At 31.8% G+C, this 25,647-nt stretch overlaps 1 protein-coding gene across 3 annotated transcripts; it reads left to right on the top strand.

Moving 5' to 3' along the window:
* The first annotated feature begins 21 nt into the window (after window positions 1-21).
* On the top strand, window positions 22-24,290 carry LOC130891470 (palmitoyltransferase ZDHHC8). Of its 3 annotated transcripts, XM_057796243.1 has the most exons (10): window positions 30-232; window positions 292-410; window positions 647-804; window positions 5,974-6,146; window positions 7,574-7,768; window positions 9,696-9,840; window positions 11,449-11,600; window positions 13,682-13,891; window positions 20,351-20,525; window positions 24,196-24,290. In XM_057796243.1, the coding sequence occupies exons 1-10, from the start codon at window positions 141-143 to the stop codon at window positions 24,259-24,261; spliced, it is 1,485 nt and encodes a 494-aa protein (XP_057652226.1). In that variant the 5' UTR covers window positions 30-140; the 3' UTR covers window positions 24,262-24,290. The 3 variants fall into 3 exon arrangements, with proteins under 3 accessions (XP_057652225.1, XP_057652227.1, XP_057652226.1); XM_057796242.1 differs by having other exon boundaries at window positions 22-232; window positions 20,351-24,290; XM_057796244.1 differs by lacking the exons at window positions 20,351-20,525; window positions 24,196-24,290 and adding an exon at window positions 15,141-17,412 and having other exon boundaries at window positions 22-232.
* Window positions 24,291-25,647: the final 1,357 nt, after the last annotated feature.

Here is a 25,647-nt window from a genome sequence, read left to right on the forward strand (position 1 = left end):
GCATTGACAATGATTTGACATGCCTGTAACTAACTTCTCACCGTAGTGTTTGCTTTTGCCAGCCATGTTGACCTGTGTGAGACTGTATTTTCAGAATTTCGCTAGAACTTAAGGGTGCATCTGTTTAAATAAGAAACATTATGCCCAAGTGTGATGTTAAAACTAGATATATACCGGCTACATTTGCATGGACGTTGCTCATCGTTGCCACCTCTTTATTCTTTTATTATCCGTAAGTTATTTATGTATATGTTTGTACTTCCAAATATAGCTGTTATGTTTTACTTTTAGGGCCCAGTATTATCTCGCAGATCACCCATGGGTTCCAGCATGCCAAGGTGTTATCACTTTCTTCGTCTTAGCGAATTTCACTTTAGCAACTTTTATGGACCCAGGAGTTATACCCAAAGGTGAATGAACACTTTGTTTTTTCACTTTTTTCGTATGTAATTTTAAATTTATCGTGGATTTCATATGCAATTGAATCATATTGTCATTCAATATCGACGAATTTTTAATGTGTATGCATATTTGATACTTAATGGGCAAATTTATATATGATTAAATATAATGAGATGTAAAATTTTCAGAAAAAAAAATTATAATTATTTTTCATGTTAATGTGAAACTTTAATTTCTCTTCCAGCACCTCCTGATGAAGATAGGGAAGATGACTTTAGAGCACCTCTTTACAAAAATGTTGACATAAATGGTATTACTGTCAGAATGAAATGGTGTGTTACATGTAAATTTTACAGACCACCAAGGTGTTCTCATTGTAGTGTATGTAATCATTGTATAGAGGTAAGTGAATAAATACATTATTAAGTAATATCTAAGTATGTTCTTTGAATTTTTAAACACAATGTACACCTATTAATTTTCTATACATGTACAAATACAAAGTATGTGATAAAACTATATTTCAACAGTCAGTATATGAATATTTTCTCATTGCTTAACACACTTTTTATCATTAGGATCAGTAGTATATTCTTTTTATTTTTGAGGGTGTAATACTGTTGTTCTTTTATGTTGCTAAGAATATATCACCTCATACCTCTAATTTTTTCACTTAATCTTACAAGTTTCATTATTTATAATAATATTTAGACTCAAGTTTCTATTTCATTTGAGAAAAGTATTGAATAGAATGTCAAGAAAAAATCATTGGGGACGAAAGTAACTAATGTCGTGCCAAATAATGCATGTATGTGGACTTTGTAAACTTATTTCAGATAAATTATTATTATTTATGTTTTTCTCAAAGCCAATGTGTTCATTCAGTTCACTTTATCGATCTTTTTTTTTTCAACATTCATTATTACTCCTAACAGAATCAAACTGTGACTTGAACAGTTCTGTAACTAGTTCAAACTGTATAAATTTAGAGTTATCATGTTACAAGAAAAACTAGAACATCATCTCCTCATTTTCCTATATATCAAGATCTTCCAGATAATTTTTATTAATTAATATATACTCGCCCACACATATACAGTTTTAATTAATTGATATATTTGTCAGTTGAAAATAAACATTTGTAGGGTAAAAAGTAACTATAGTCATGCCAAATAATGCACATATGGAGACTTTCAGTTGGCTTATTACAATTAAATTATTATTTATATATTTTCCATACAGTTCACTTTTTCCATATTTTGTTTTAATTCACTATTACTCTCACACATACTTCAAACTGTATAAACCCAAAATTAGCTTGCTTCTAATAAAACATAATTCCATTTCAACTCTTTATTTTTTATTTTTTTAACTGTATCAAACAAATTCAAATATAATTTTTACAGTATTGTGTGCAATTGCATAGTAATGTTATATTTTAATAGTCAATTATGTTAATAACAAACTTTGCGCATCTACTACAAAGTTAGCTAATTAAATCATGAATCATGTAAGATACTCATTTTTATAATCCATCTATTAATTTTGTAATTATAGTATAGACAAAATACAACAGAAAAGCATAACAATTTTTTCCAAATGGAGAAAACATTGTAGTAGACTTTGACAATAGCTGTTGTAACGAAGAATATTTCCTGCCTCTTCCATTGTATCTAGTGAATCCTAAAATTTAATATGCCCAATTTATGTCCATCATGTTAAAATTAATATGTTCAGTTTGTTTACCAAAGTTAAGTTATAATTTTTCCCAAAAGGTAATGAAAGCAAAATTTGTTTGAATACAAAATTTGGCAGGGAAATTAATTTTAAAAATAAAGATTGGGAAATGAGTCACAAAATACATGAAAATTTTCATTGCATTCACCTGAAGATAATTTTTATGAACCTCAATAGACACAAAAATAATCAGGTTGAAGAAAACAACTAATTGTTTAGAATGCAGTTCATTTTTTCCTTATAAGAAAGAAAACTATTATAGACAGCATTGTTAGAATTGTAGTGTTGAGTTTACACTTTCTATCTGCTCCTATTTTACAAAAACAAATCATTTTCTGCATTATTACTCCATCATCTTCAACTTCAAAGGTTCCAATTATTTTCAGATTCAATATTGTGTGCCCCAACATATATCTAGAAGGGACTGCTTCACCTTAAAAAAAGTCATTTAACTACTTGTTCTCATTTTTGTAATACTTATTATTATAACAACAAAGCAACATCAAACTTCAAAATACAACTAAAACCAAAGAATTTATCAATCAAAATCAAAATATTGAGAGCAAATTAATCTGATTTGAAACAAAAGTAATATTATATATCAAGTGCCTTGTACTGATTGTGATGCTGTCTGCATAGGGCAGACATCTCAGTATTTAGAAAAAAGACTAAATTCATATATGACAAAAGAGGATATCCATATTTTGCCATTGTGGAATTTAAATTATTGTGTGGTGTATGATATTTATTCAAACACAAAAAATGTAAAAATGGTTATAAGAAATAATTGATCATTAAATATTCTATGCATGGCACATCAGTAACATGAAATATATGTTTAAGATATTCCCAAATCTATTTTAAGAAAATATAGCTATTTGTGTTCTCACAAAGAAGGTATTTGACTCATATTAACCCAAGTTACTGACTATTTTAGACTTTATACAAACAATGATTGTCTTTGTTTCATAGCTTCATGTACTCCAATATTGACTTGTAGCATGACTTGAACTGTTTATACATTTATTAATTGATACTTTCTATGTAGTTGGAAGTGAAAATCTAATTTGGTTCTATTAATAATTATGATTTACACTTGGATGATTTCAGAAATTGAAATATAATTGCAATTATTTAAATACACGAACTATAATCTGCTGTGAATTGATAAAAAACAGATGAATTCACAAGAAATATCAGGAATGAATCATTGATCCGAATTAAGTTATGATTGATATAAATACAGAGTGGGCAACAAAGAACAGTTCATCTTGATATTTGGTAATATGTATCAAATTTTAGGAAACATGATTTTTCTCTGAATAGGGATACATTTTTTTGATACAGATATGTCATTACTTAATCATCTTCCTTTCAGTTCTCTAACAGATTATATTTAAACAGATAATATACAATGTATGGCACATCATTATAAAGGCATGTAAATGAAGTATTTACACACAAAGATCATTGATTTGTTTCAATATTTACAGAGTCTTTGCAAAAAAGCTATAATTTAAAGTGTCTTGCATCTTGAACTTGAAACATCTATGGTTTTCACCCATATCACTCATAAGTCAAATTAATAACTATAAAAATAGTGTTAGGACTGAAGCAGCAGAAGAAGCAACTTTCAAACAATGATTCTACAATTGTATAGAAATCGATTTGAACATTTAATTCATTAATTTAAAATGTTTTATTTATCAAAACTTCTTACTTTTTAGGTAATTTTTATCATATCACCATTAATTATCTTTGCTTTATTAATTTATTTTTTATGTGACAGAAAAAAATGACACATTAGCAGAATATAGTTGTGTTTCATTTTTAAAAGATGATGCTCCATACCTTTCTAATGATTGTATATTTCATATTTAAAATAAAATAATGGAGAAGTGGAAGAGAAGGGTTGACAAATGTGTACTCTTTAGACATGCTTCAGAATCTCTTCAGAAGTTTACAGGATACTGCCACATGGAGTGTCTTCTGTAGTTGACTCTTTATATTGATAATGATAGGATAAAAGGAACTGATTAATGAAGAGTAGATGTAAGGAGGAGTATCTAATATGGAAAAAAAGTTGGAAAAGTGTCCAATTGTATACGATACATAACAGTTCAAATATCTTCCAGACTGGCACTGGTGTAGACAAAAGGTGTGGTGTGAATGTAGAAATTTTAGATAAATTCAATATCATTTTTTACGCTTAGGTCCAACTTCCGTTCTTATTGAAATGAATACCAAAATATAATCTGTTTCAACCAAAGAAAGATGTTTTGTTATTGAGTGTTCAATTTGAATAAAGGATCAAGTACATATCGCACTCCATTTCAATAGTGCCATATCACAAAAAAAAATAAAATTCTCCAATGTATAATTTAAGATGATGTTCACAGGATTTAATAGTGCCAAATCATTAGTACTAACAGATTCCGCGTAAGGCGCTAGTACAATGAGTTACTCGCGACTGTATGCAACAAGAACAGCTACTATGTCATCTCATTTCGTCCAGAGATGTTACAAAAATAAAAGCTGTAGTGCCATATATTTTTTATAATATAAAGAATCTTCAGGTGCAAATCAGCAACTACTTTGACAGAGACATAATTGAAATACAAGTTTTATTTTCAAATGTCAGATAGTCAGATATGAGCAGGAAAAACCCTTTTCCTCTCAAGTGAAAACCTCCTATGAGAGAGAAGATTTCCAAAAGGTGGTGATAAGAAAAAGAGGAAGAAGAATTGACTCTAATGTAATTCTGATCACGGCCTACACGACTAAACCAGAGTGACGCAAATAAAAAGGAAAACTTATTATCTTTATTTGAAGCCATTGTGATTCTCGAGTCGTACCTACCTATTTTAATTTGAAATCCTCAAGTTGCTCCCCATGTTGCTCAATATCAGTTTTTTCTTACATTACGGAGATTTACTTAGTTTGAAAATAACATTCTTGGGTTTGATATTTTCGTGTTATTTTTTTAAATTAAACTAAAATACAAATAAAGATATATTTCGTTTTATGCGCAAAAGTCCTAAGTCAACAAAACAACTATAAATATAAATAACATCAACAGTAGTTCCATGTCATGCCTAAGTACCGAATTAACTGACACAGCAACATTTTATTTACAATCGTTTTTGTTTTAATCTTCCTATAAAATTAGGATTTATGAGCTAATGGTATAATTAAAATGGGGGTGCGATATTAGGGTGGTCGTTATAAAGTTTCTTTTTGATGAAAAATCACTGAGAAATATTTTTTAATTCAAAAAAACAGGTGCCGATCAATTTGTCCTTTTTCAGATAAACGATCCATTGTAACTTTTAACATAAACTTCACTAATAATAATTTATTGAAACGTCAAATTTGTTATTGTGGCAGTCATAGCCACCTAAATGTATTATTTTAACTGCAGCGGAGATACTGTAAATGTAGCTTCAACTCCGAAATTTGGTTTAGGTATAGAAAATATTATATGAAAAATATTCAGTATTTCTTAATTATTTCTAAAAACACAAAGTATATAAGGAGATCCTTTTAAAGTAACAAAGTTGATTATTTTTCCGGAAAAAATAAAGATCTGACAACAATGTAGATACCACCATAATACCGGCCCTATCAGAAGACCCTTGCGCACAAAATTTCCATACATAAAACTCACTCTGTACAAAAAGTAACAATTCTGTGAAACCTAATAATGAGATAGATAAAAAGTTTGTATTTGGATTATGTTTAAAATTTGACAAATTATATCACTAATTGTTCAGATAGAATGTATCATGATCACTTGTGGTCATTATTGGAAACTATTAAATTTTTTTCTTTCAGACTTTTGACCATCATTGTCCATGGGTCAATAATTGTATTGGAAGAAGGAACTACCGATTCTTCTTTTTCTTCCTCATATCATTAAGTATACACATGATTAGTATCTTCACATTGAGCCTCATCTTTATACTAAAGAATGGGGACGTTTATACTAAACCACAGCCAATTATAGCGTATCCTTTTTCATATGACTTATCATTGTATTAACTTTATATTAAGAAATTCTTACTCACGAACTCTGTACTTGGTGGTCTTCACAAAGCAAAGGATTACAGGATTATTTTTACGTCTAATCATAGAAAAATCTTGAAATATCTTTTCTGTGTGATTTTATGTTTTTTACTTAAGTTTCATTTGTTCTATAATTATTTTAAATGAATTCTAATAGTATTTTCCAGGCAGAGTTTTTTTTTTTATTTTGATTCTATATTTACAAAAATTTATAACAGTGTTCTAGTCCAGGAAATGAAGCATTTTGGTTCGCAATTTTTTCGTCCTGTCTGGATTTACTTGAAATTATCACAGAAGTAGGGAATAGCCCAAGGATCATTTTCTATATCATGTCAATGTACGCTAAAACCTTGGTGGGTGGGGACATCCCTTCTCGGTGGTAGATATTTTCTATATTCTGACTATAGGAATCGATGGAAAAGCGATTCTAAGAAAAAAATGCTCTTTACGTCTTCTTCGTAAAACTAATATTTTAAAGAGTATTTTTTTGCTGTTCATCAAAAAACTGTAGAGAGCAAAATTGTAGCTTTTGAACAAACAAATAAAATCCTTTTTTAAAAATTTTTCTACGACCAACTTGAACCATTTAGTTTTTTTGATAATTGAGCGACTAATGATCAAAATAAGGTAAGGTAAATCAGTGAAAAAAACCTTCTAACAACCCCTCTACTAAAAATAGATCTTCACTCTTCTGTGATTCACTTTATATATGTATTTTTGATCAATTTAAAATTCGTAATTTTAGAAAATACGAAAAAAATCATAAAATTTTAGCTTTTTTAATAACTAAAATTTTCCTGTTTGTGCACAGTGAGTATTTGGAGAGATATAGCCTTTAAAAACTTTTATTTACAAGCGAACACAATCTTATCCGAGCCTTTTAAACTCACCTCGTTTTAAAATTAAGAGATATTTAAAAATTTAATTGACATAGTCTCGTATCTCTTGAAAAGCCCCACAAAATCATGTCTGAAAAAAATTTCTATCATTAAAAATAAACGAGCTAAGTTTATAAAAAACTTGGATTGTACAGAAATTCCACTTGTTCTGGGTACTGGGGTGAAGACTGCAATAATAGTCCACCACCATTAATTGAAGAGGACGAAGACGTCATCGACATCGATGAAGATAAAATTAATGACCCAGATTTGTAAATTTCATCGTATGTAATGCGGTAATAGGTTCTATATATCAGTTAAAGTTTTTTAATGTTTTTGACGGAGAGATATATTATTATAACAACTCAGATTATTATTCTAGTTTTATGAAAAACGCGTAACAAACTATTTGAAAAATTACCATTGTTTATTGCAAGTTTCTTTAATCTATTTAATTTCAATAGCATTAATTTTCCTTAGTTTTTCATTAGTATGGTATTAATGGCACTTGTGGCCTTACTTTCCATACCAATATTTGGGTTGACAGGTTTTCACATGGTATTGGTATCCAGAGGTCGAACTACGAACGAACAAGTAACTGGGAAATTCAAAGGTGGTTACAACCCTTTTTCTAGAGGTTGTTGGGATAATTGTTGTTATACTCAGTTTGGTCCACAATTTCCAAGGTAAGAATTCCAAATTTTGTTGCGTGAATTCAGAGTTAAATTAATATTATTACACCAAAATGTTTAATAGCCCTACACTGCTGAATAAAAGTGAAAGTATATAGAGTATATACAAAAAGTAATGTTACTATAAGAAGTATCAAAATTTGCGTTGCTATCTGAACTTTTGGTGAATTTATTACGTTATCTATTGATACCTTTTGTGACATGGTAGTGATCATAATGACATCCAACTACTACTACCACTAGTACTACGGCCCTCAAATAGCCTTGGTCTCGTCTACCATATTCCTTTAGTCATCGCTGGGCGTCTCCACCCCCCTCATACCTAGCTGCCGAATATCCTCTTCGACATCGTTTGTGCCGTCGCCGGTCCTCGGGCTTCCGCTCTTCAGGCATACGCTCCAAATGAACTAGGCATCTGACTCTGGCCTTCTTGACTTCTGTCCCCGGATGGGGTCTTCATAGAGCCGGTGTTCGTATGGCTGCGCCACACGCACTGTTCGCACACTGGTCTTTTTATTCGATGTAAGTTCTTCGCTCCCAAGTGTCAACACCTAACCTAACAAAGGTCTCGCTAGCGTACATGAGAACTGTGCGATAGATCCGCTTTTTCGTTTTCCAATTCAGTAAAGGTGAATTTAGTAGTCGTTGGAGTCAGAAGTATGCTCTTTCACACGTTCTCTTATTTCCATAGAGTTGTCATTATTTTCGGTCGCTAGTGATCCCAGGTATTTAAACGAAGGTACATTTTAGAAACTTCCAAGCTTCAATTCAATTTGATCAAAATTTAATAAAGAAATTCCTAGTAAAAATGGGATAGGACATATTTTTGACAAATTAGTTCAATTTCTACAACGAATTCTTGTAAAAAATGCTTGTGATCTTAACTTACTGTCATTTCTATTTTTGATTTCTAGATCAATGGTAGTTAGCGATACCATAATCAAACTGTTGTAATAACTGTGCAGAAAAATAAAACTCTAAACTAATAATTTTGAACAGGAGTCAATCTTTGATTTTGTCCACACATATTGTGGCGCAGCGTTGGTGTTTGTAGGTCTGTTTTTGCTGCTTCTTGGAGCGCTCAGTACTTCTATAGCATGTGGTACACCTACAACTGATTAATTGATTTTAGTGTAGGTAGAATTTTCTTTATTTATCTTTAGCACAACAATTACGAAACAAAGACAAAAATACTAATACGAGGTCTGGCTATTAAATAACGAGACTGGTTACGAAAAAGGGTTTTATTATAATAATTATTCTACATTCCAATGCTACCCTTTAATATACTCCTTTCTCCTCGCCACACACTTTTCCATACGTTTTTTCCACTGATCAAAGTAGTGCTGGAAGTCTTCTTTGGTGAGTGCCTTTAGGAGCTCTGCCGCTTTTTGGTTTAACGCTTCAATCGATTCAAATTGGGTCCCTTTCAAAGCAGATCTTTTTCTAACCTTTCAAGGAAATCTGAGCAGACCCGTCGACCCATGAGCTTTTGGTCAGGAGTCAGATTTTTTGGCACAAATTTCGCACATACTTTTGTCATGTGTAATTCTAATTGTAAATGTGTAATTTTTCTAACCGTTTCTTTATCGGCGTTTATAGCCTTGGCAATCATTCGGATGCTCATTCGATGATCTGCACGCACAATTTGGTTGATTTTGGTCACTGTTTCCGGAGTTGAAACAGTCATAGGGTGACCTAGGCGCTGGTCATCTTTAGTGTTTTCTCGGGCCTCAATAAAGCTCCCACACGCGTACGAGATAGAAGAAGACTTGAAGGTTCACGTAGAGCGGTAAATTGGTGTGATGTTACGACACATTGTTGTAGTCATAAAAAATTGTTTAATTAATATTCTTCCGTTGACAAATGTCGAAATCAAATGAAATTAAAGATATAATGATGTGTGTTTATTATTTTTCAGTTTAATAAAACCACATAAATATCACATAAAACGAAAGCATTGTCCACATGGTCCAATTGCTACGATTACGAACGAAAGTCAAGTCAAAACTTATATGGATAATAGTAATGGAGTTAGAAATATTAATTCTAATGCATATAATAAAGTAAGTAATAAAAAAATGTGTTGAATATAATATACTATATGCGTAAGGTAGACAAATGCAGGTTTTATTTTTTTAAAATTACATCGTCCAAATGTTGGCCGTTACGTCGGACACATTCTTTGAACCTGACTTCAGTATTTCTTGCCACATACTTTACTTTTGAGATACTCCCACAGAAAAAAGTCCATTGAGGCCCGGGGACTTAGGTGGCCAAGGGGTGTCACCGAAAGGGCTTATCAGTTTGAAGAAATCATGAAGCAGGGCCATAGTCTCCCTAGCAGTGTGTGGCGTGGCGCTGCGCCAGCTTGCTGAAACCATGTCTGTGAAGTGAAAGCAGAATATTCTCTTAATGTTGGAAATAAATAATCGTTAAGCATTCGCTTAAAAGCAACACCGACAACGGAAATTGCTTGCCCTTGATGATATTCAAAATAATAGGGTTCAATTATTCCTCTTATTGACAACGCACACCAAACCGTCATTTGGGACTGTGAAGTGGCCGTTCCCCTTTTAGGGGACCAATAACGACAATTTTTTTTTGTTACACTTCCAGTCAGATGAAAATGGGTTTCATCACTCCAAAAAAAGATAGTGATCACTGTGCGAAATCGCTCCAACATTGTCTCACAGAAATTTTCACGCATATTGTGATCATTAAGCGCTTGCTTTGAAAATAAAATAGAAGAAATTTAAGATACTTATTCAATATTTCGTACACTATAGTTTTTGGAAGTCCCAAGGTAGCCGCTTTCTTGCGAACGGACTGACGCGGATTATTGCACAAACTTGTCGCGACGAGTTAAATGCTTTCATTCGGTCTCGACGTCCTGCTGGGTCCCGTGGGTTGTTTTCTGCTGAACTTGTAGATAGGAACCTTCGCACCTGTGATCGAATCAAATCTTCACTTGGGTCGTCACGTAACCGTCGAATATTGGAACGTGAACAATATCTTCGACGAGCAATTGTATACGAATCATTGGCTTTGAAATACGCTTCGATTGCAAACGCACGTTGTTCACTCGTCCACTGCGACTAAATAACCCGCACGTATGACGATGCCAACGCTGCTCCTTCACCGCCTTTCCGTTCAATGGTTAAGAAGAAATTCGAAATTCAAATCCCAATTCTGCTACCGGACACCCGTTATATAACTTTAAATTCCTCGGCAGAAGATTTTTTCTCTAGACTGGTATTCAGCCTCAGTTGAAGTATGTAAATAACTGGTACTCAGATCAATGAATAAAACTAAAACAATCCTCGGACACGATTATCCAAATCATTAACTGCGTATCCAAAAGAGTGCAACGAACAAAAACAGTTATGTATCAAAAAAAACTCACTGGAACTTATCTATGAAATCCGAGATAGTTGCAGCCCTCAACCGAATTTCCAGTTGTTGGAGTGAGTTGAATTTGTAAACTGGTGGATGGATCCTTTGTGAAGTCGTCTGAATTTACCTTCAGTCTCTGAAGACGGTAATTTTGTTATTGAAACGCGCGTCAGACAGTGTAATTGTGACTGTTGGTGTAAACAGTGTGCTCATGTTCAGTATGAATATTACCAACGGTTCCAGAAATTCCAACTCAGTTATTATTATTCTTCTTACAGATGTCACCGGGTCGTGACGGGTGCGAATTAGACATGGAACCTTCAGCGTCCCAATCTCAAGACTGTGAACCGACGCCCCCATTACAGAGGCACGGCTCAAAAAGCAATTTCTTCCTACCGTCGGCGGCTACTGTCGACGTCGAATCTCCAAGGTAAGATTTTGTTATTAGCTACTTGAATTAAAAACTATCCTAAAAAATTTAATTATTATATTTGATGTTTTGACCTAACTTTAATCATTATCACAATATTACCTAACTTAGACTATGGATTAGTAAAGTATTTCCCAACTTCTTTTTTTCTTTGCGAAGCAAAAGAAAAAAATTTGACGAGCCCCCTAAGTAGACTTAATAACAGGTAAAAAAAGCAAAAAAAAATTGATAGAATAAATATTTTTCATATTGCAGTACAATTGACTATATTATATGTGAAACATTTCAATAAAACATCAATAAGACTAAAAAGATGGTTATAAAAGTTGTAACAAGATAAATTTAACAAACTGGTTCTTATGTTTCAGATCTTGACATTATTACAATTTAGTAATAGGAATTTGTATATTTATGTTAGAAAAATTGGATCATGAAGTTCAGTTACCCGAACTCGCACTTCTCAATTTTTTTTGTAAATATTGTTAATCTAAGGTTCAAATCATTGAATCTAATATGAATGTTTTGTGGCAACATATGGTCGAAGAATGAAGGACAATTTCAGCAAACACATTTGAAAAATTAAGACAAGATTACTTCGATATAACATAGTTGTTGATCATTGAACTTTAATTAAAACTATTGTAAGTTTACATGGTGTATGAATACGATCTGCTAATCTACTCAGCCTTCACAGATTTCTAAAAAGGTTACAATACTGTAAACAGAAACTATTTGTACAACATTTTGAATGATCTTAGTATTCTAAAAAAGCATATAAGTCTTACCAAAATGACACTTGAACATATAATAACGAAGATAAAGGCAAACTAAAAAATCAAAATGTTTTCAGACCAACAGAGGATTAAAACAGGGAGATCCTTTATCCACTACGCTGTTCAATATAAGGTTTGTTCATGAGTGTATAAAATTAGTTCGATCGTATACAAAGAACGATATAGTGCAGAGAGCAAAGAAGTATTTGTTGATCGTTGTATTTGAGGTTATTTGATGTGATTCAGGCCTTGTGGTATTAACAATAATGGAAAATGATTTAGTACTTTTTTATATTTTACATTCCTCCGATGACGCAGATGTAGTGCTACCGTTTCCAAATTACACTATCGTGCACTGCACTGGCTGAACTGACTTTAGACCCAGTACATGCAGTACAGTGAACAGGGTAAAACAATTCTCTTGGACTGCTACTAAGAACGCTGGTTCTGATACAAAGAACGCTTTTATGTACACTTCTTGAGCTAGTTCTGTCGGTGCAGCTACCAAGAACAAACCTATAGTATTAGAATGGATAGTACGTAAAATCGGTTTGAACAGATCAGGTACCCTAAAAACAAGGACAATTCAACAACTCAACTACTGGCATACGTAAAGGTGATCCTTTCAACATCTGGAAAAGAGCTTAAGGAAATTTGCGGAGCCTTCATAGAAACAGCAGACACAGGAATCTACAAATCAATAAAGATAAATCGAATTTCATGATAATGAGAACACCACAAAGGAAACGAGTAATGAAACTTTTTTATTACAATTGAACAAAGGAAAAGCAATGAACTTAGAGCAAGTTCAAAGTCAGGTATATCTTGGAGTGGTTATCAAGCACGACAGTGACGAGGGAGGAAATCTGGTAAAAAAGAGGAAGAATTATGGCCGAGAAGAACAAAAATGATGGACGTAGAACAAGGAGGAACAAGAAAAAAGAAAGACCAAGGAATAGACGGTTCGCAGAGGTGATGGAAGACCTAATACAGAGGGAGGAATTCAGAACTGGATAACGAACTTGAAAAATAGGAAAAAGTGGAGAAGAATCACTTCCATGCTAGGGGCCTAAAAGGCCTTCACCATGAGTTTATTGTTTACCAATTAAATCCATAAAAAATTGAAATAGATACAAACAATAATGTGTTTAATTGAAAAATGTTATTCTCAAAATCTTATAAGGGCTTACTATATCTTTCCAATTTTAGTGACATTGTACGTTACCTCTGATCATTTGGAAGCAATTTCGCTACTTTTACTGAGTTATATATTATGTACCGAAATTTGATTAGACTGTTCTTTTCCAGGCACCCAACACAAGTGTTGCCAACTCCAGGCAGGCCGATGCCTCTTTACACTCGTAGCAGTCCCCATCCTCGACCGAGAGGATTAGATTCAAATCGCAGCGGTACTCCCGATGCTTTAGGAGGACAACAAAGGCCGTCGCCTACGATGCAGCAGAGGATAAAAGCGTTAGGAGTACCAACACCTTTGACTCTTTCTACACCAGTCAGACGGTAAGTGTTTTTTTTAATTGCACGATATCTATTTTTTTTATTTTGTAGATTGTTTATGTGTTTGTTAAAGCTGGAAGGTAGAATTTGCAATTGAGGAAAATATACAAATTCATTTTTCAATTAAAATTTTGTATTCATTCTTTTAACTTTCTGTTGTGTCTTCTTATTAAGTTTCTGCAAATAATCAATTACCTCTGCAAAACTTCTATTTTAATTTCTTCAACCATATTTTATAATAAAGACACTTGTAGAAAGCTCTAGTGGTATGGAGATCTTCCTTCCCTACAATAGGCCACATTGAATAAATTTATGTTTAATGTAATAAGAAATGTTCTAAATAACGAAAATCGTTGCAAACGCAATTAATATTCAATAAAGTATATGAAACCTATTAAAAAAAAGGAATTTAGAATTTATATTATAACTTATAGAATTCTTTCATGAAATAAACCCTCCAGTTTTTATGTTGATAATGTAAGTCAAGGGGGAGGGTATAAATTAAAAAATAATTACCAGCACAGACAATTATACTTATCATTTTTGTGAATTAAATATAGTATTGTTAGTTGAAGTTTTCTAAAGATAGGACTTGGATTTGGGTTAAATAGTAAATCTTAGATACATACCTAACAGTTTATGATTATTTTAATTTCTATACCTTAAAGGAATTATAGAAGATGTGAAAATTTGTATCATACAGAAATGCTACTTATTAATTTGCTTAAGAGCCATTACTAAAATGTTGATTTGAAGTACAAACAAGCCAGGAACTCTATCCCCTCGACAATATCAAATTGAGGTTTAAACTCAATAAACATGTAGTAGCAAGTAATTGGGAATATACTTATAATTTGTGAAGCGATCAAATAATCTCCAGGTTCACCAAATTCATCTCGAATCTACTTTATTTCCAAATTAATGTTTAAAAATTTCACTTTTGTAGACTTGTATGCATCCTTACTGTTATGTTGATATTAATTGATATCGATTCTATTAAAATTTCAGAAAAGTTGGGCGTATAAAAAGTGGAACAGTTTATTATAATTTAGCACGATAAGTTGGTTGCATATTTTTATGTTCCTGTGTACCTAAGAGCTGGCGAGTAGAGCCATCGAATAGAGCTTTCTATATAGTGAATAGCATTTCAAAAAAAAACCTCTTTACTTTCCTTCTTTGCGAATTTCTACATTTTCCGTGCTTTTCCTTTTTGTAATGCTAACAGTTTTTTTTTTATTTTCTTTACGCTCAGGTAATGTTTCTGGTCGTGCATGAAAACAAGGAATTAGCGACTGAGTGCCTATATAAAGTGATAAAAATACTAGTTTGTTAGGATTCCAAGAGCATGTCAATAACTTTATAGAGACTTTCCAACTGATATTTTTCTCAATTATTAGAACATCTCCACATTTTTCAAGTATTTGTACATATAAATTTATTTAATGTATTATTAAACAAAAAAAATTGTGATATGTGGTAACAATGGTGAAAATCAAATTTTTATTAATACAAAATACAAGTTTTATTTTTCTTAATATATTTTTCAGTTGTTAACAGAGTTGGTATTTTTATTATTAGATGTTTTTTTAGATTTCCTATTTCCTTTTCTAAGATAGGTTCATGATTGAATTTTAATTACTTTTGTAATTTTTCTTATTAGTCTGAAAATATCATAGCTTCATTAATTATATATAAATTCCTATTTATTATTTATTTAAAATGAGTGAAAATAAATTCAATATTATTTTTAATGTCATTCTTGATATTATTGTTCTTCCTAGTATGTAATTTCGAATGGTGTCCCAAAAGTTTTTTAAAATGCCAACGTTTCGATCTTTTGACCTTTATCAAATATATGGTACATTTTAACTCAAACATTGACGAAGATAAACAAGTAAACAAAAAATTGTGAAGTTAGAAGTAGAACAATAATCAATCATTCAATAGTAATATATAAATGTGCCTCCTATTCATTCTGATTATTGTTTTACTTCTAATTTCACAATTTTTTATTTACCTGTTTTTCTTCATCAACGCTTGAGTTATAATGTATTTTTAGCATTGATAAGTATCAAATGAAAAATCTGAACGTTGGCATTTTAAAAAACTCTTTACACACTTTTAACCCACAACACCGTTCGAAATTATTATCGACGTTTAATATTTTTGAAAATATTCATATCGATTACTGCAAACGTATTTTTTAAATACAAGTATTTCCATCAAAATTAGATCCAACTCTATTGCCATGTTGATCATTTCTTTATAATATATTTAAAAATCTTGATTTCTAGAAATAAAAATACCAATACCTTTTCAATTATTAAATTAACTTAAAAACACATTTTTTTCAATATAAGTTCTTGATTTTACATCTATTTTAGTTAATAACGGTTTTTTTATTTATAGAAATTATTTTTGATGTGTCAATTATCAACTTAAATTAATAATGTACTGATATGTTTCGCTTCTATAGCTCTTTTATAAATTTATTTTTATGTTTGACCCTGTTTCAAGCATTTCATGATTTGTAATTTAGATTTTTTTTATTGTATTGATGACTTCTTAATCTATTTTATCACTTATATGAGGATATTTTGATTTTTGAAAAAAAAATTGATTCACAATTGGTTGCAACAAATCCAAAATTACTAGAAGCATCCTTAAAGTTAAATCCTTCTCTACTTTAGATTACTTTTAAAAAAATGTGCATTTGATGTCTGTTATAAGTCGTTAGACCAATTTTGTGCCAGAACCTATAAACAATTTTGTTCAAATCACATATTAATGGTGTAAATAGAATCTTTGGACCCCAATAGAAACTTGATTTATTGCAAAGATTCTCATATATAAAATTTATTTTTTGATGTTTTGGTTAATAATTCTGTTTTATATATTTTGATGCAACTTTAAATAATTTAAACTACTGATTTTTCGTTTATACATAAAGATGGAAAATTTTGTATACTTAAAATGATATTTATTTTAATATTCATATCATGAGGGGTAATATTTTTATATACTAAAATTTAGTCAAAAATTATTTTTGTAAATAAACCTTATTTATAAAAATAGACCTTAAATCGAGAACATATATCCAAGAAATTGAATACAGAAAGGTATAAGAAATGAAAAATTTAAGAAAATTACAATCCTACATTATTTTGAAAAAAAAAATATTTTAAATAAAGGCATTTATAATATCTAGTCTACCAGGAGAAATTCGAAATATCTACTTACTGCCTTTAAATCTCATTTAAAATATTTTGAATTTTTCATGGAACACAATATATCACGATGCAAGCTTACAAATTAATATAAAATGCCTATTTGTATTAACTTACCAAAATGTCTTGAGGTTTGGTAGTGCTGCTAGCTTATTGCTAATTTATCAGGATAACGCAGCTTTTAGCTAAAGTATAATTGTTTGTTACGAATAACTGAAAAAAAATACAATTATTTGTTTTGTATTTATTGTTCTGTTTATCTCGAATGTAAATAAACGTTTTTGTTGCAACAATAAATTTTGGTTATTTCTAACACTGCTATAATAAATTTATGAGAATACATATTTCATTAATTCGTTTGTCAAAACTTTCACATTAATACTTCCCTGAAAAAATATCCTGTTATTGCCCCATTGAACTACTGACTAGTATCAGTGACAGATTGGTGATACTTAACTGGCTTAGATAGGTTTAAGCAACCGTAAATGGTCATCGGAGGTAAGTTGTTGCTAAACTGGGCAGGTATTCTCAGCTCACTGTTCTCACAAGCGAGCGATCACCAAAAGGGGTGATTTTATTGGCAGCGATATGCAATTTTTTAAGTCAGGAATTGTTTGGGGAAATTTTATGAATGCATATCCATTATTTCCTGTTTTTTTTTAATATCTTAATAATTTTGTGACTACATCGACTCACTGATGATTGGGAGATACCCAAAAAAAAATATTACCTACTACCAGTACCAAAAAACTTCACTGCTGCCAATAACTAAATGAAATTATTTCATTTTAACATTTAGAGAGCATTAACAACTTTTAATAGTGTATCAATTATATGAGGCGCTTAAAATCAAAATCCGCCAAGTCAATGTCAAGAAATTTTCGGAAAAGTGGAAAGAACAGAGACAATGTATGATCGAGATTCCCAAAATAGTTTCATAAATATTTAGAAAGTTTTAAAATCAATATTTGGACTTATCGGATTTTGATACTAAGATTGGAATTTAGAGGGATCTGGAACAAAAATAAGCTTAGGCTGCAAAGAGGTTGAACTATAAAAGGTATACTATAATTGTAATTTTTATTTTTTTACACTTTAATTGCGTAAAGTCTTAGTAAAACAAATCTTCAGTAAAAAATCTTGAATTTAATTATTACAAAAATTGTAAAGTAAAAAAGTAAACAAAGTCTTTATGGTTATAGTGGATCACACAATATTTGTATCAATTTCCTCATCAACAATAATGTTTTCATTTTCTTCATTGTTGAGATCTTCGGCGTTTTTGTTGAGACCTTCGGTTTCTTGGATTTCCAAATCTCGATAAATATTTAGCGTCTAGTGATTTCTCCACTCTTGTCCAAAGTGCTTTGTTAGCAATTTCGCAACATACTTTATTTTTGCACCTTTTGCATAATCCTTTTAGATAGATTGAACTTAAAGTGCCACGAGTCCGGTTTTTTTGCACTTTATTGGATTTAGACTTCCAGTCTTTAACCAGGACAGTGACTCCAACATGACGAACGGTTCCATGTTTCTCCAGAACTTCTACATACTCTTCTGGCTTAAGAATAGTGTCCTTCTTTTTCAAATTTTTCTCAATAAATCCAAACACCCTGTGGAAAATAAAGCATATAGGGTAAACACTCGCGGAGGAACATGGGAAGTCATGTGACGAAAATAGGCACTTCTATTGGCCGATTTTGATTTGGCGTAACTCCCTTTGACTCGATTTCGAAAAAATATGGACTTGGCGGTTTTTGATTCTTGGCACCTCACATATTAAATACCTAGCAGTTACATTATATATATGTAATAAGTTTATATAAATCAGAACCAATGAAAAAGTGAATCAGTTCTTACTACTGTAGTGTTTAAACGTTAGTCCAGATATATTCTTATTGTGTCAAAACATATCTGAAATTTTCTTTGGTTAGCCGAAATATTTTTTTAATCGGTCATCACTGAATTGTATTAGAGGGTCTCTTGAAACAACTCAATGATGCACTGCAACAGTTTCTTCTAGTACTTCCAGCAGTCCAATATACAGAAGGTCATCCAAATATACAATTCTAATTTTTAAAAAAATGTTTTAATAAAAATGAAAGGTTAGAGTTGTCTATTTAGCGGGAGCATTCCTATTGCGAGGAAAGGGCATGAGAACAATGAATTTGATATCACTCCAAGCGAGAACCAGAATACCAGCCCATGACGTTCACTGTTGTCTCGATACTCATGCCCTCTCCTTGCAATAGGAACGCACACGCTAAACGGATTGTTTTATTTCACTGTCATTCGCATGTAAATAGACAATTCTAACCTTCCATTTTTATTGAAACAGTATTTTAAAAATTGTAATTGTATGTATGGATGATATTCTGTATATTGGACTGCTGAAAGAACTAGACGAAGCTGAGGAAATTGTAGCAGAGCCCCATTGAGTAGTTTTAAGAGACCATTTAAAAAAAATATTTCGGCTAACCAAACACGATTTACATACTATAATTAAGATTAATCAAAGTTTGATAATAACGCTTATTTTAGAATAACCGAGAAAATAACTGTCGTATTTACTTTGTATCATATATATTATTCAGTGTTTATTTTATACCTATGACGTCACGCAATATGTCGGCCTTACTGAAATGTTTAAACTACCTAATACATTTTGAATTTTCCATAATTTTTTTTCTCTACAAATATTGGTCAAAGAATTAAAAAAATATATAATAAAAGTTGTATACAAACAATTCGAAACTATTTTTTTCTTAAACCATGCAAGTACCCTATTCTTGAACGGTCATTATATATACCAGATAGAGACGGTGGATTTTCCTGGAATATACTCACCAATATACTTTCCAAAATGGAAAAATGTATTCTTAAAAATAGATACTTTCTGAATTTGTTGCTGACTAGGATTGGTAAAAATATGCTTTCTAAAAATGACAAGATTATTTATTGAAATATAGATGCTATACTGCAAGATTTATATTCCCCAGTTCCAATAATACTGATAAACAGAATTTTATAAATACAAAACTATTACCTTGAAACATTCAAAAATAATCATGCATAAAATAACTTAAGATCGATTTATATAAGAAATTATTTCAAATGCTCTTGCTAACTGATTGAAACTGTTTATTCATATATCAAAAAACAAAATTTTAAAAGCTCTGCTTTGCTTGTGTGGACTTGTACCTGCTAGTACAGTAGTTGCTTGTGCTATTCACAGATCTAACCCAAGTACTCCGACTCAGCCTCGAAGACCAGACTTCATCGGTGTGGTTTACTCAAACCAAACCCCCCAGTACTACGACTTCCAGTCCCAGGATAACCCTGTCCAACGCCAGATGATGCCCCAAGGATACGGTAGTCCTCAACGTCGCTTCATGTCCGAAGGAGAATTGGTAAGACAAGAAGCCCAACTTTCGTACCCTAGATCAAATAATACTGTGGATAATATTAGAGAATTAGCAAATTCGCCCCAAAGAGGTGTTTATATGTGGAAAGACACTTCTCCCGGCTATCCCCCATCAGATTTTTATCGTTCGAACCCTACTAGTCCTACACAACAGTACACTACTCCTCCTAGAACCTACCACCCCGCTGCGAGAGGCGGCGTACCCGTTTATCCGCCGCAAAGTCCTCAGGTGCATAGAAAACAGTTGGGAGCGGGTACACCCACCATAACGGATAATAGAAGAAGACCAATGTCGTTTGTAAGGGCGTTGGAAATGTCCGATACAGTAGATACTTCCCAGTGCTCAAGTCACATGACCCAAAGGCCCGCCACTCCAGATCGTACTAGTATTTATGACATGAACTATGAAATTTCGGTATAGGGTCGGTGTAGGCACTCTCGCTACGCCGAATGAGTGCATCTAGTTTCTCTGCATCAGAGAATGAGGTAAACATTCCGTTTACTGTTTTATTTTATTTTCATTCGGGTATTGTGAATTTTGCGGACGTGATTATTTATGCACCTAAAAAAAATTAGCATTTTTGAGTAATTGAAAGGAATCACGTTAGCAAAACTCACTCAGTCTGTTCTCCATCCCACGGACCTTAAATAAATAGAGATCAAAAGTAGGGTGTGCTGGAAGCAAGTGTGGTGTATTCATATTTCAATTTAAATTTCGAATGTAATTTTTAACAGGTTTAAAATGATCGTTCTTAAGTAAACGGTGTATTCTTGGTGCTAATAATAGAATACCCACTCAACGTAATTATTTTTCGGTGGAAGTAAGTTTATGTAGCAACAAATATAACCTGACATGACACATTTTGAAACTAACTACTAATTTTCCCCATGTATAATTAACAAAAAACCGTTGGACTAATAGTTATGTGGAAACAATAAGTATGTTTGTGATTAGGATGTCATGTACACTGCGAAGTTGGCATTTCTGGAACCGTTGACGATATTCATACTGAATACAATGTTTACACAAACACTCACAATTACAGTGTCTGTCGCGCGTTTCGATAACCAAGTTATCGTCTTGAAGGTAAATAGTCTCTGAAGACGATAACTTGGTTATTGAAACGCGTGCCAGACAGTGCAATTGTGAGTGTTGGATATATTGTGACCCCTTGTCATTGTGTGCCATTGGGGGTAGTCATTCCAGCTGATCTAATAACACTGGTTATCAAATTTTAAACTTTTTCTGTCACGCGACAATTTATACCAAATTTTGAATGTACTATGGCCACAAAACAATAATATATCAATGGAAAAAAATTGATACATCATTTCTCTTCGTCACATCAATACGTATATTTTTATAAACAGTACAAAAATCACTAACATTAAAAATATTCCTCAAGGTACAATAAATAGCTATGATTTTCGTGAAGGTTTGGCTTCTGGTCGGTCCCTTTTAAGTCTCCAAATGTTAGTTGCTAGCATTCCTACTCTTTTTTTCCCTTGATAGCACTTTTCTATTAAGGAAATGTCCTGATAAATTTCGCTTTACTCGTCATTAACAGCACCCAAATCCTCGGATAAGAAATCCAGATTAAAGTGCGTGTATTTTCAAATATATTACATTCCAAAGGTTTGTATGAAATTATAAGCTCATTGATTAAGTCTTTGTAAGTTTTTTGTTTATGGTTTTCTAGGAAATTTTGGACAGCATTTACAAAACATTTCCAGACGAGTTTTTCCAGATCATTCAGCTTTCCTTCAAAGTTTGTATCCTACATTAGTTCCCGTATTTGTGGACCAATAAATATTCCTTCTTTAATTTTTACCTCGCTGAGTTTGGGAAATTTTCCTTTCAGGTATAAGAATCCAATGCCATCTTTAGGCATAGCATTTATTAAATTTTTAATCAGAACGAGCTTTATATGCAACGATGATAAAAGTATGTTGTCAGGGTTCACTAAAGGATCATCTTTAACATTCTTCTGCCCTGGATTAAGTGATCTACGCTTGGGCGATACTTTCTTTATGTATTGACTTTTTCTATCTCTGCTGTCCCATACGAAGATGAAACAGCAATATTTTATGTAACCAAGTTATAGCCTGAGCAATGACTTTAAAATCTCCACAAATCTTCCAAACATGTTCACTGTATTTAATTTTTCCAAGAAAGAACCTTATGATCTCATAAGTCTCTTTCATAGATCCATGGGCAACCGGCACTGAAAGACATTTGTTCCCGATGCATAGTAACATGCTTTCAAGCTAGTTTTTGAGGTGTCATTGAACAGTCTCCAATGACTTGTTTGTGTGTGTGTGTATGTGCGTTTGCGAGAGAGAAAATGGCTTGGAAGCAAGTCCATCAGCCACATAATTTTTCAATGATACTATTTGAATACTAATTTTAATATCCTTGATAAAATTTACTAATAGATCTAAAGTTTGTCGGGTATCAATGCTTAAAATGTGTGTGAGGTCTAAAGGTAACCAATAATTTTGTTGACAAGTGATTGTAACAAATTGTTTGCTTTATAAATGTGATTGCTGCATCTGAAAAAACATGATTGAGATCATCACAAGAATTATCAAAACCGGTGCGCAGATTGTATAATACCCAGCTTGGCCAGATAGGGGGTGGGGTTTCTCCCATGACCAGTCTTCATTTTATGTATACTTAATGAGGAAAATTTCGAAGTTGTGTATTTGAAATTATAGTTCTGAGGTTTTTTTTTGAATGAAGATACATCAAAACAATTAAAAATCATCACAAAGCTCATGTGACCATTGTAATTACACTCATCTTGGAAAGTTCAGGATGTGGGATGACTCTAGTTACCAGAAATCTTCGTCTTCTATGTCATACGTTCATAGGTGTAAATGCTCTGAAATTCCGTAGTCTCCGAAACTTCGAGAGAATGTGGATAAAGGTTTTGTTCTCTGCGTATAAGAATCTGCACGTTGCACTCACTCTATATGGGCTCTAATCAGTATCGGTGGACCATCAATGATGCAACTGTTTTGAAACAAAATCCAATGATATAATTGTAATCACAACTAGCGATGTTCAATGTAAAACTAATTCCGAATCTGTAGGACATGGACTGCGGGTATCCGGCGTTTTGTACTTTTATGAACGAATGACTAATAAACGGTTGTTAACATTATGACGAGCTTACTAATGTTTATGCTAAAAATAAATTCACTTAATTGGGATGCCTTCATTCATATTTCAAACTTTATTTTCATTTAATCTGCGTTTTCATATCAACTTCCCAATTTGAGAGAGAAGAGACTCGTTTTTCTTTTATTTTTGACAATACTGTCAATAAATATTTTTCCGATAATGAAAATTTGGCAGCTACATAATCAATATTTCTGTCAAATCCGTAGTAAGTTTAATTAAAAATTGAATACACCGCACTTAAATAATTGTTGTTCAACTCCTATGTTTATATTTTTAGTTATTATACTCTTGTAAAGACCCCGTATTCGAGGCTTGTGTTGTTTTGTTGTTTTAATGTTTTTTTTTTTGTTTATGTTTCCTTAGCTCTAAGAAATATCACATTTGTTTCTAATTATTAGATTTATGTAAAAATAAAATTCTAACAAAAGTGAGAGGCTGATGTGTTCCACTATATATATTTTATTTACAGGCGGAATTCTTACCGTTGACGGTAACAAAAATTTATAAAAAAACTTTCTTTTGTTTTAATTCTTGAACCATTAAATACAGTTTTATATATCGTGACATGTTTTTTCTATTTCTCCCTTACTACTTTTTCATCGAACCCGAATATTTTGCAAGAATAAAAATTATCAGTTTAGACAAATTACAAAAAATATGTTTTCTACTTGTCAAATTTTTATACCGATTGGGATTCGGTGTTCTCTTCCTATGCTCTTTTATTCCTAGTAAGTATTTTCATATCCCTGGAACAGTGATTCCCAATGTGATAGAGGTGAATCCCCAGAGGATCACAAAAGACTCGATAAGGTCTAACCAAATTTCCATCGTGAGATCTCATTTTATGAATATTGGGAATATAGTAAACATTTAACAGCAGAAACTGGTCTATGAGAACAACCGTTTGGGAGCATCTGGTCTAAAATTTTCCTTTTATTTCGATTATATGGTCATTCGGTTATCTTTTTGGTTTTCGTTCTCGCCTTTTCTTTACTTTGTCTACTTCTATTATTTTCCTTGCCATTTTTTATTGGCTCTTATATCTTATATATGACTATTTTTTATTTATTGATGTTTGCCACTTTGCCATGTCATTTTTCGTTTATACTCGTTTCTGATTATATTTTTTCTTTCATGTTCTTTGGTGGTAGTACGTAAACCGGGGTTACTTGAGAATATTTTCGAAACATTTTTTCGAATAAGGCACAATGTGGTTCCATTACTTCGGAAAAAATTAGTTATACCGACATATCTAAAGGGTATCGTCAGACATAACAAAAAGGTGAAATATAAATGGATTTTTAGAAAAATGAATATTGATTGTTACCAAACTCTAAAACTTCCTGGATTCCTAAGAAAATCCTCGAGTTTCCATTGATATTTTCCCGAGAAAATGAGCCCAAAAAAAGGATTACCTGCCGCGATTTTCTAATGACGGAACAAACTTTTTTTTGTTCTTAATCTGTTCTTTGTCTCGAATCTTTTAAACAGCAATCGTCTACATTTACGTGTTTTTTTCCAAATATCAATCAAAAGTTCTAAAAAGATGATTTTTTCCAACATTTAAACCGATTATGAGTAGTAAATATGTAAATTAGATGCACGATATACGGGGTAAACGATAAATTATCATTGCATATTAATTTTTGTACTGATCGGAATGGATTTATTTTGATTGTATGTAAACGGTGAGATTTCCATATTAAAACAACTTGTAAAATTTTTTTTTATTATAACTAGTCATTTTCGCGTATTTTTCTTTAAGAAAGTCCTTTAGTTTCTTGACTGTTTTTTACGGCTTTTCCATAATTGTTTACGGGCTAACAATTGAAATAATCAATCTCATTGTTTTTGTATAATTAAATAATTAAATACCATTTAAGTGAGCTTTATAAATGTTTTGAAGTCAATATATATAACC

This window comes from Diorhabda carinulata, chromosome 3 (genome assembly GCF_026250575.1).
Source record: "Diorhabda carinulata isolate Delta chromosome 3, icDioCari1.1, whole genome shotgun sequence".
NCBI classification, from domain to species: domain Eukaryota; kingdom Metazoa; phylum Arthropoda; class Insecta; order Coleoptera; family Chrysomelidae; genus Diorhabda; species Diorhabda carinulata.